General features: G+C 37.9%; 1 protein-coding gene across 3 annotated transcripts in view; it reads left to right on the top strand.

Moving 5' to 3' along the window:
* The first annotated feature begins 1,511 nt into the window (after nt 1–1,511).
* Nucleotides 1,512–12,759, top strand: part of arid1aa (AT rich interactive domain 1Aa (SWI-like)) — a 30,513-nt gene continuing 19,265 nt past the window's right edge. For all 3 annotated transcript variants that reach the window (XM_056238919.1, XM_056238917.1, XM_056238916.1), the window contains exon 1: nt 1,512–2,734. In XM_056238919.1, coding sequence (XP_056094894.1) covers nt 1,826–2,734 — 909 coding nt within the window. In that variant the 5' untranslated portion in view covers nt 1,512–1,825. The remainder of the gene's footprint in view (nt 2,735–12,759) is intronic.

The following is a 12,759-nucleotide window of genomic DNA, read 5'->3' as shown; positions in this document are numbered from 1 at the left end:
ATTTCCATATTCTTTGCTTTAAGATGAAATATGTATACATTTCACTAGGGAGAATTACATTTCCCAAATTCAATATAGGCTACTCTTAAAAAGTGCCAGGTAGGATCTCCTATACTTCACAGGACACAACTAGAGTTGGCCAGCAACGCTAGCGGCTCTGCATTGCATTAAGGTTGTGCTGTGCTGCTCTGCCCATCCCCCATACTGAGATACCAAAGCAGAGTTGTGCTGCTTTTGCAAGCAGCAAAGCTTCAGCTCCAGTGAGAGGCAGGCAGGGAGAGAGGGGGTGGGGAGAGCAGAGAACGAGAGACGGTGTGTTATTCTCTCCTAAAAAGATATTTTCCCCAGAGATCCTTTCTCTATCTCTTTTTAGATACCAAACTGAACCACAGTATAAATAGATGGGCTTATTTTCTGATGATAATGTATTCTGCCTTTCAACCACTTTGTGTGGTTTATCTGATTTTCTTCTTTACTCGTACTCTCTCTCTCCCTCTCTCATTTTTCATTTTCACTTCCTGCTTGCACACTAGCTCAACCCACCACCAACCCTCCCTTCTCTTACTTTCCTAACGCATTTCTATCAGCACAACCCCCTAAAACAGTTTCTTAACCGGTTTGACTTCAGGACACTTATTATTGGCCTTTCTTTTGCATCAAGTGAAAACCAAAATAGTTTTTTATATAAAATAATTATGAAATGTACTGATAAATTAAATGTATTAACATGTACTGCCCTATAATATGAAAATTATTTACCTAATAATTCAAATAACCAAGTAACTTCAGTTTAATGCAATTTTAAAATGCATAAGCACCCGCAGTAATCTCTATTTAATGCACATTTTTCTTTCCTAATAATTTAGTTAAAAACATGTATTCATTCATTCAATTTCTGCCCTAAATTACTACATTGTTTAAATTAATACATTGTTAGCTAACCGCCTAATTTGTATATGTACATTTCTGAAATCCATTAATTGGACAAAATTGTAATGTAGTAGACACGCATTTTCTGTAAAGCTGCTTTGAAACGATATGTATTGTGAAAAGTGCTATACAAATAAATGTGAATTGAATTGGAGTGTATTGGCATTTATCTTGCATATATATGGTTTTTTTATGATGATGTTGACATATGCATATTTTGACCAGCTTCTACCAAGTGACAGATGAATTTGTGCCAAAATACAAGACACACAGTCTTTGACAACCTCAAAAGATATGGGAAGCATTTGTCACTCTGCAGACTTTACTATACTAGAGAAGACCAGTAAGACAAGCTTAGCTACTTCATGGAGAGAATGCATACAACCAATGCTATGGTAATGCCTGACTATATGGTTACATTCAGTTCACTACAGCCACAGTTTTCCCACCAAAATCTGTTCGAGCCGAGGAGCCGTTTGCCGTTATGCAACGTCAATTTAACACCCCCCTCCCTCCCCCCCCACCCCACCAGCCCCCCTTCTCCGAATCCATTCCGCACTCCGAAGAGTCCGAGCCATATTTTACTGGTCTCAGCGCACCTCGGTAAAATGGCTGTATCTAAGTGAGCCTCGTGCTGGTGTGATCCGTTCCTCGGCTGTAGTCTACTTCTGCAACAGAACCCCCACAAATTCCGTGTCGGTTAAATTTCATTTCCCGGGAACTCGGTGAGAGAGAGTCTAAAAAACGGGGCCGACGGAGGAGTCCGGATTCGGTCCGGCGTAAGGGGTGGGGATGAGTCGGGACACGGGTAAATTGTTGTAAAACTATTGTATTTACATTCAATGTTTCGCGTTTGATTGTGACCGACTCGCCGAGAGGGAGAGGGGGGGGGATCATGGCCGCTCAGGTCGCCAGCGCTACCTCTCTCAACACCAGCCCGCCTTCCGAGCTGAAAAAAACGGACCGAGACCCAAAGGAGGAGTCGGTACCGGAGGAGAAGCAGCAGGAAAATAAGGAACCGGGACTAGACAGCGGATCTCCGGCTCGCGGGGAACTGCAGGACCGGGCCGATGTGGGAAATGCTGGGGGAGGAGGGGAGTCGGAGATGAAGAACGGCAACGGGAATCCGTCGAGGGTGAACAATAATCAAAATGAGACCACCGGACCGGAAGGGAACAACCACCCCGGGATGGTACATCATCACGCGCCCGGGTTTCAGCCAGCTTCCTATAACGTTAACTACGCGCAGCACTACGGCCGGGCCCCTTTTCATCAACATGGCGGACAACAAAGCCCTGGCATGGCAGCTGCAGCGGGGCCAGGCGCGCTGTCGAGCAGCATGATGGACTCATATCAACCCAACTCCCATGATCACAGCTTCCCGAACCACCAGTACAACAACTACAGTCCGTTCGGGAACCGGAGCCCGTACCCGGGCCAGAGCTACGGCATGAACTCTCCGCGCAGCGCTCCTCAAGCTCAGGCGGTAGGGGGGCAGTCAGCCAAGCAACAGCAGCAGCCAGCAGCGGCTGCATCGTACAGCAATCAGCGGTATAACATGGGAAACCCGCAGCCAACATCCACTCCGACTCTCAACCAGCTTCTCACCTCCCCGAGCAGTGGCCGGGGCTACCCGAATTACCCACCGAGCGACTTCAACAGCCAGGACGGTGTTAAGGGACCAGCAGATATAGGCAGCAGCGGCGGGCAGTACGGTGGGGGCCATCCGGGTTGGCAACAAAGGACCCATCACCCGCCACCCATGAGTCCTGGAAGTACCGGGCAGCCCCTGGGTAGAAATCAGGTAAAATTCCAGCCCTAATGCCTTGTAGAACTGCATCTCTCTGGCTTTGCTCAAGTCATATGAGTGGTTGAAACGCACTGTGCTTGCTATTGTCTAAGCAAGAGACTCCATAAAATGGCTGCCTCCTTGGTTTTCCATAGCAGCTCATCATTTAACTCTTTATTTTTAGTTAAAATAACGAGACTTTCGAAAATCCACTAGGTTCGTGGCTGGACGTGTGTTGTGAGACGAAAACGGGTGGCTATTATTGGATGAATTGAAGGTAGATCTCCGGTTGAAAATGCCTATTTAGCGCAAGCTACTTCTCCATCAAGAAGGCTTAAACGCATTTAGCTTTTCCCTCTTAGGCCTTTCTGTGTTTTATATGCTTTATTCTTCTGTATATTTACCTAATATGTAAGCTGTCTCCGATTGGTGTATTGTTTATCAGTTAAGATGTTAATTAGGAGAGCTATTAACATAAAATCAGCGGATATTTCATGTGGAAAAACCCGTGTTTTGTAAACCGATACGTGCGTGTCACGCTTTTATGGTCGAGGAAAACAGACTAATTAACCTTATTTTGGACTAAAATGTATTTAAACGGACTTTAAAATGACGTTTCTAGTATATTTGACGAGGAAAAGCTTTAGTTTTAAAGCGTAGACTCAAACTGAATGTCGGTCTCTATGCGCGCAGCTTGTAAACACAAGCCCAGTGATTTGAGTAAGTGCAGATTGGTTTGCAGTGGGATTTGAATTGTGGAGGTAAAATCCTCCTGTCAAAGGCAGGAGACAGTTGGTCTTGGGTTGACATGCTCGCTGAGATCTGATTGGCTCTGCATCCTGTGCTCTTGGCCATTTATAATTGCATATGATGTAACTGAAACACTTGCTGATTAGTTCATGTTCCTCATCTCCCTCACTCTTTCAGTCATGTAATGTATGTTAAATTAATGTGATGCGCACATTTAGGGTGAATTCTACTACATGTTGGGAAGTAGGAGTTTATTAATTTAATAACTAAGGGTTGTATTCAGACACTGATACTTTTAACCGCATGTTGTCAGTTAATATTTTATAAACTTTTATACAGCTTAAATGATGTGTGTATAAAATATACATGTAAAATGCATTTATATAAAGGATTCATGTCAGTTCTCCTTATTAATATTTCATGTATGGGAAAAGATAATATAAATAGTAATTCATTTCTAATTTTTGCAAATCTTGTTGCTCGTATCTGTTGTGATGGTGCGCCAGACCAAGATTTTTTTTTCAAAACTTGTATTTTAAAATGTCAGTAACAGCAAATAATTGTTTTTCAAACTTTGTCATTTATCGACTGGCTTTAGTGCGGTTTTGATTATTGAAGACACTTGAATATTTGTGTCTTATTTCTCTAGCCCGTTAGATATTGAGCTAGAAACCCTTTTTGAACTCTTTAATTCATGCCAGTTGTTTACAGTATGATGCTGTGCACTATTTCCTGTCTGGTCATTCACTGCATGCTAAATTCTTGTTCATGTGGTCCCTATCATGATTGTTTGTCTTGGATATGTCCAAACACTTTTAAGTGCAATTTCAAGGTTGAACTACATCTGTTTACCACAGTTAACTTAGTTTTTAATACTAAGTTGAGGCTACATGTGCTTCAGTTTTGTCGCTGTGCAAACTGTGCATCTGATAAGGGGGTTGAAACTTGGTGATTTTTCTTTTTGCTCAGTTTCTTAATTTTCTTCATTGAAGAAAATTAATCAGAATTAATATTATGGTACTGTGAAGTATGAGAACCTTTTATGAATGTGAACCCCCTTTTATGAATGTGCTTAGTAATCTAAGCATTATCCATGCTTTTTGTTAACTAGATTAGGATCTCTATGGGATTGCTCACCTTTTTCTTGGAAAATATCAATTTATTAGAAAAGTTCTTGTCAAAGTGAAGTATGATCTGTGAGTTTAAGTTGCCGCCAAAGAAGAGCTGTTTGATGGTTTGGTCCTCAATTTCCACAGCATCTGTAAATGGGCCAAAAATATTTCAGGTATGATGATGAAAAATCTGTTGATTAGTTTTCAAACCATTATGATGTGAGCAGCCAACCACACTAACTAAAACCCATATCATACATATCGTTCACAAAGTTTGGGGTTGGTATTTAAAACAAATGTTTTTGAAATATGTCTGTAATGCATTTATTTGATCTAATATTATATCTTTTAAAATGTAACTTATTCTTGTGATGCAAAGCTGAATTTTCAGCATCATAACTGCAGTCTTCAGAATGGCATGATTCTTCAGAAATCATTCTAATATGCTGATTTGCTGCCCAAGAAACATTTCTTAAAAATATTAAGCAAAATACTTTAAGTATGTGGAAACTGCTACTTTTTTTTAAATATTCTTTTATAGAACAGCATTTATATGAAATAGATTTTTTTGGTAACAATGTAAAAGTATTTTCTGTCACTCACTTTTAATCAATTTAATGCAGACTAAAAGCATTAATTATAAAATCTTACTGACTTTTGAACAGTAGTGTAGGTCATTTAGAATTCGTACAGATCTTGATTATATTTGCTTGATTCATTTTGCTGTAGCTTTGAACTCTGACGATAATGTCCTTATTGAATCTCAAACAGAGTTATGCTTACTGCAGCTTCAGTCGATCTGTAAGTCGTCTAGTGTCCACCCCATCCCCGCGTGGCCAATCACAGCGCCCGTCCAGCAGCCTCTCCTGCCAAGGGAGCCCTCACTTTATCTTATGCAGATTAGCCATGTGCTGCTTTTATTTATTTTATTTTTCCATTAGGACACTGGAAACTGTCAAGAGCAGCTTGCCCTCAGTCATTTCACACTCCAGAGCGTTTGCAGCCATAGACCTTTCAAGGTTTGAACTCAAGCTAAATTCAAAACAAGCCTCTTAGATATTAGACCTGCATAGATGAGGTTTCACTTGTCCAAATTTGATAGGACAACAGTGTACTTCTTGTCTATTTCTTTTTCATGGTTGTGTCATTCAGTGATGTTTAAGCTTTGGTCATGTTTGAGTCAGTGGTCATGAGAAACAAACAGATTTTGCCATCCATTTGTACAAAATCTGACTTGAATTCACTAGAAAAATTGTTTAAAAGCTAAACTAAAAATAAGACTAAACAAAGGGTCATTTAAAAGTGTTTACTGAATTTTACTGTTGTCAATTTGTTTCCTAGTTTTGCTTCCATCAGACATTGAACACTTTATATCAACATATGCATTTCAAATTTGTCACAGTAGCGTTTTATTGTCAGCATATGCATAAATGCGTCATTTGACTTTGTGAAACCCAAATCAGTGTTTGTTTTTATGTTCTGGGACTGGGTCATCGGATACAAAGATGAAAAGAAGGGCTTTGTGATATCAGTGTGAGATTCAAATGCAATATGATTGTGTGCAACTACACTTATGGTGCACTACAGTTATATTGCTCATAGGGATGGGACGGTATGAAAATTTCATATCACGATTATAGTGTCCAAGATTATCAATATTATCACGGTTTTGTTAAAATGAGATGAAAGTGTTCAAAAAGAACTGATGCTCACTCTGAAAACATTTCAACAAGTTTTATATTTGAAAATCAACAAACAACAAATTAAACAAGCAGCTCTATGCAGTTTTTTAAGCAAGATTCTATTCTGTGGCATTTACTTCTTTATAATGACGGTCGTCAATAGCAACACATTATTACACGGCGCACATCCATGTATCACAACAGACGCACGCTCTTGTTTCATTCAAATACAACTTGCCGTCTTGCGTCTCCCGTTTTATCGGAGTTGATTTATTGTTTACAGAGTTTGATAATATTGTTGTGATCATCTTGTCTGGACGATTATTTTGTACGCTGTACAAAATGGATTTATAAACGGGTAAGATTTAAAACATTAATCTCAATTCAATATGTCCCCGTAATTATGTGGTAAAAATAAAATAGGTGTAACAAGTGTACAATGAATCTATACATTACTATCCCTTAAAATGTCACTCTTAATAATAGTCTTGTTTGAAGTTGTTCGTTTGTCTTTGGCTCAAAGCCACAAGCTGCGAACTTTTCTTCGCGGAAGCTTCACGTCTATTTTAAGTGGGTGACATAAAATATTTCAACTCAAAACAACATTTCGTGCCCAATTATTTCCCAGACGTAGTTTTGGTATTGAAGTCAAAGTTAACTTGCCTTGTGTTCGCTATACAACAGTGGGTTGATGGTCACACAAGACGACTCTGAAGATTTGAAGTGTTTCTATTGCAGCGACGTTTTGTTTCGGCAGACAGGGTGACCACCATCCTCGATCAAGTTTCCCTCAGGACTTTTGTAAAAGGCAAAATATGACCACACCTCAGATTTCGTCCTCTTAAAAGGCTGAAAAATCTCCCGAACACGAAAAATCTCACTGCCTTCCGCCATTCCTTCTCGAATAATAATAATAATAAAAACTAAAAAACATTGCGCGCTGCGCCTGCGTCAGACTGTTGCTGGTTGGACAGGATTTACAGTGAGTTATTAAAATCGCGATAATCAAACACGGTTTTAATGATAATTAAATTTTAAACGATAATACTAACTGTCAGTATATTTTATCGTGGTTTATCGTGAAACAGGTAAACGTCCCATCCCTAGTTGCTCAGCTATCTTCTAAACGGAAGCTAAAATATAATTATGCCAAAAATATCACATTAATATTACAATGATTGATCTGCTGCCTAATGGACTTGAGTATATTTTATTATTGTAATAATTATCATCACAAGATGCTTAATATAGTGTCATAATCGTACCAGCAGCATGATTCAAGATACATTTTAAAAACGTAATGTATTACAGGATCTGGGCAATTATAGCTAAACCTATCATGGTATATCTTGATTTATTTTTCAGTCGTTTGGTGATGTTTTATGCATACATGAGACATTTTTAAAACATCTTTCATAACTTTCATCCTTGGATTTAAAAAGGGGATCATGAAACTGTTTGACTCTACTCTTTAGGAAACTTAATGGCCAATTAAAAAGCTCATTAAAATCATCACCATATTACACACATTTGCTTAATTTTATTATTGTTTATATTCCATCTATCACCCAGCCATATGTTTTACGTGCTGTAATATGGTACACTACTGTTCAATAGTTTGGGGTAAATAAGATATATATATATTTTTTTTAAGAAGTCTCATGCTCACCAAGGCTAAATTTATTTGATCACCTATTTTATTATATTTTATGTCCTTTATTCTTGGGAAAGCAAAGCTGAATTTTCAGCATCATTACTCCAGTCTTCAGTCACATGATCCTTCAGAAATCATTCTAATATGCTGATTTGGTACTCAAGAAAAAATTCTTATTCAATGTTGAAACTATTTGTGCTGCTTAATATTTTTGTGGGAACCAGAACATAATTTAGCATTTAGAAATCTTTTATAAAATTATACATGCCTTTACTGTCACTCTTGAACAATTTAATGCATCCTTGCTGAATAAAACGGATCTTATTTACCCCAAACTTTGAACTGTATTCTGTATTTAGATATCAAATATTGTGTAGGTGAGGACGAGGAGTATTTATTTGGCTGCTTTGTAATCTTTGTAATGTATTAAGCTGACCTTCAGGATTTAATTTTTCATGTTGGATAGATTTCACATCATGAAACAACAACAGACGATATGGATGAATGTATGCTTAATATTTCATGCTTCTGATTGCTTTTTTTTTTTTTTTGTGAATGTACAGGAAGAATTATGATTAGAAAAAACAGTCTGATGTGATTTTTTGTATGATGTGATTGAGTTTGTTGAAGTGTGAGTAAGTCTATTACTAGTATGAAATACTATAATTGAATGCAAGGCATTTATTTTTCCCCTGGAAGAGAACAGGATCGTGGACCACTAATGTTAAGTCATAAGAATGTTGTTAATTAAATTAGCATTCACTTGTTGTTGTTATTTAAAAAATGTTAAATATACATGTAGTAAAAATTAATAAATGTTGTGAGGACACAATATAATATTATGAATATAACTGCATGTAGGCTACATGAAATAAAATTGTCATTGGTTGTGGGAAATGAAGTTCAGCATCTAAAAGGCAAGATTTAAATCTTTTGTGTTAAAAGTGTTAGAAAGCGATGATTGAATCAGTCAGATTATTAATGACGTACTGCCATTTTTCTGCATTCAGCAGGAATGGATGTTGGAAACTGGCTGTATTTTGTTGTTCTTTCTAGGGCTGGGTGTTGTGGCCAAAAGTTCATATCTTTGTTTTTTTGTGTGTGTTTTTTCCTGCTGAATAGTGTTATACAGTAGGCCATTAGGGGTGGAACGGTACACAGAAGTCACGGTTCGGTTCATACCTCGGTTCAGACATCACGGTTCGGTACGATTTCGGTACAATGGAGGGAAAAAGCAAAACAAAAATGCAGAAGGCATTGTCATTTTTAAATAAGTTTTATTACTAAAGGCATAGAACCAGTTTATTTGTAGTGCACTGACAATAGTTTAATATAATTAGTTTATTCATTTAATTAATAAAAAGACAAAAAGACCTTGCGATATGTTTGGTAATTGTACCTGAATTAATTTAAAATTATTTTGCTATATTTCAGATCAATATGTTTGTTTTCCTTAATTTTAATTAACATTATTAATTGACAATGTAACATTATTCTCATCTGAATTATAAATAATTGATTTCTGTATAAAATAATACTACCATTAAAAACATGGTAGATTAGTGTAAGATTAGTGCTCCGATGACAAGAAATGAAAACCAATGCAATATGACGAATGTCCAAAAGATGGGACCCACAGACTGTTTTGAAATGGAGTTGGATAAATATGTTTTGCTTTTAAAACAGTGTGAGTGTGTGTGTGTGTGTGTGTGTGTGTGTGTGTGTGATTTTGGTTGGGTGACCGTTGTAGGTTACAGTTTGACAAGAGTTTACAGTGTGACAAAAGCACAATGTTGTGTTTTATTGCGAGTGTACACAAATATAAGTAAACACTTTGCAGGTTTTATGATCTGTATGAACAAAATGACGGAGTATGTTTTTATGTTTCCACTGTTCTATCGCGCCTGCGCCTCTCTCTCTCTCTCTCTCTCGCGCGCGCACACACACACTCCAGCATTGCAATCTTGACATCGCAGCCTGTTCATTATGCGGTCACACCAAACGCGAATAGAGCGTCAAATTCGCGTCTATCGCGTCTAGTTCGACTCTAGTCCAAAGCGAATAGGACGCGCATCTAAATTAAGCCAACGTTTGAAGTGAACGCGCGTTCAGAGCTAAGCCGATGGTACAGATTATGTGTCCCTAAAGAACCCGCGTATCTAACAGTAGTTCCGCATTACATTAATTAATTTGCATGCGAGTTTTATTTATTTTTATACCGTGTATTCTCCGTGTAAATTCGTGCACCGAACCGTGACGCCCGTACCGTTTCGGTTCGATACGAATACATGTACCGTTCCACCCCTATAGGCCATATATCTAAGTATTTTCTCTTTCTGTTTGGATAAATTCTGTATAAAAAAATGATTTCACATGCACAATGTCCTACAAATGATGTTCGTATTGAATTCTATGAAAACCGATTTAATGTAACCATGTAGGTAGGGCTGCACTGCACAATTAATCGAATTTCTAATCACGATTACGGATGCCACGATTACAAAAAAAGTGCACTTACATTATTCTGCTTGCTTAAGAGGTGTGTTTGAAGTACGTACGTTGTGAGAGGCGAATCACGATATGAACTACCTGTGGCTGTGACGTAAGTGTACGGTAAAATAAAAAGTATCTCACCTCAGAGAAACGGACTTTACTGTCCTGTCAGCCATCATACTGCATTATAGCGCGAAGTCTTCAATTGCGCGCCCTGTATATCGCTTCGCTATAGCCTATAAAGCGCAAAAGAAACTAGAAGCATGCAGCGTGCTTACGTTGTAAATTAGTAAGTCACGAAATAAAACTAAAATACCAATAAATCACGTTACTGGTGGTACGTCATGTGTTAGCTGAGAAGAAGGATTTGCATGCAGGTATGATATCCATTCTAATCATCAGGAGTTTCCATGTTTCATTATTAACAGTTCAATTCATCATGGTAACTGTTGTTTCCGTAACCCCAAAATGCCACTTTATTTTCAATTTGGGTTATTTTGTATATTTTTAAATGACTATGGTGGCTCATACCAACACGGTATTAACAAAAACCAGTTTGAGACTGCTATTTAATAACTTAATCTCATAGGCAGAGCCGATCCTCCCTATACGCACACTACGCAAGCTGCGTAGGGCCCCGCAAATTACTCAAGGCCCCGCCTCCCCCTCGCGTCAAACCGCGTCAATCAAAGTTTACAACATCGATGAGATAATTAAGCGGAACTATCCTTCTGGTCACGAAAAGAGAAACTGAGAGAAAAACACCATGTGAGTGAATTGCGGGAACAGCGATCAGGTAAACTTGTGTTCTCTCCTCTCCAAGTTTGATGTCAGCACAGAACAGAACAGTAAAGTTAAGTTGATGTGCATCTCTCTCTATCTGTCTGTCTCCAGCCCGATCTCATGAAAGCGCGTAGGCTATTTATACCACGAATTTAATTTCTCGTGCCATTTATACGCCAAAAATAGTTTTTGCGTGCATATGATACGCACTTTTTGGCGTGTAATATGCACGCACTCCACACCCCTAATCCTACCCAAGACAAGAGATTTACAGTGCGTAGCATATGCACGCAAAAAACATTTTTGGCGTATAAATAGCACGATAAATTAAATTCGTGGTAGGCTATAGATACGCACTTTCATGATATTACGTTTGATAATACAAAGGGCAACGGTTTTTGTTTATAAACTGCAGCTCGGAAAAGATAACCGCGTCGCGCGTTAACATGAGTTCATATGCGCGTGCACGAAATGAAACGCGCACTTTCCAGAAAAAAAAAAAAAAATCTATGGGGACCAGTTACCAGTACAATATGGGCGTTATGGCACTCTTCATTAGGCGCTCACTTTAAAACAAGACAATGATTATCAAGTCTCCAAATCAGAATAGTTACAACCCTGCAATAAAGCAAGATGGAAAGCAATCTATTGATATTGACTATTGCATTTAAAATGTTGATTGGCTGGACATACTGGTCAATATGGATGCACATCAATCAGTAAATAATAACCATTAAGTATCAATTATTGCTTTTATCATTTAAAACACAGTGACATGCAATGGCAAGCCATTTTAGCTTTTATTAATTCACAGGATGCATTTTTGATATCAATAATTAAATTTGTACTATTTAAAATGTGAATTATTGATATTAATATAAAATATGTCTATTTCTGATATCAGGAATTACATTTTCATTAGTACTAACTAAACGAGGGAGGATTGTAGTGGGAGAACTGGGGTGTCAGGTGTGACTGTGTGGCAATGGCAAATGGTTTACATGGCTCATGGGTCAGGTAGGAGGGCCCCTTAACAGATTTTTGCTTAGGGCCCCAGGGATGCCAGGATCGGCTCTGCTCATAGGCCTGACTACTGTTTATTTATCAGTATTAATCATATTCAGAGGTCGACCGATAGTGGATTTTACCGATATCTAGGTTTGACCGTACATGCCGATAACCGATAATTCAACCGATATTTTTTTTAATGGATACTGGATTAAAAACAAACATCATACTCACAATAAAACAGTGCTGAACTGAAATGTGCTCAATTAAATAAATAAATATGAATATATTCAAACTTTATACAGAAAATAATTTAAACATTAAATATTACAGGTTTCGTTAGCTATAACCTAGAAACATACGTACACTTCATAGGTAACACTTTGCAAGTCCCATTTGTAAACAAGGATGTATTAACTAGCTTTCATGAACTATATGCATAATGCAATATACCTTTTTACTGCATGTATTAATATGAGCAATACAATTGTACCTTTATCATTCATGTTAGTTCATTCACAGTACATTAACTAAGGTAATAAAAGATCAAATAAGAAT

The sequence above is a fragment of the Rhinichthys klamathensis genome, unplaced genomic scaffold (assembly GCF_029890125.1).
Source record: "Rhinichthys klamathensis goyatoka isolate OS25496 unplaced genomic scaffold, OSU_Roscu_1.1 h1tg000548l_1, whole genome shotgun sequence".
NCBI lineage: Eukaryota > Metazoa > Chordata > Actinopteri > Cypriniformes > Leuciscidae > Rhinichthys > Rhinichthys klamathensis.
Note: the sequence above shows the minus strand (reverse complement) of the source record. Positions and strands in the feature narration are given on the sequence as shown.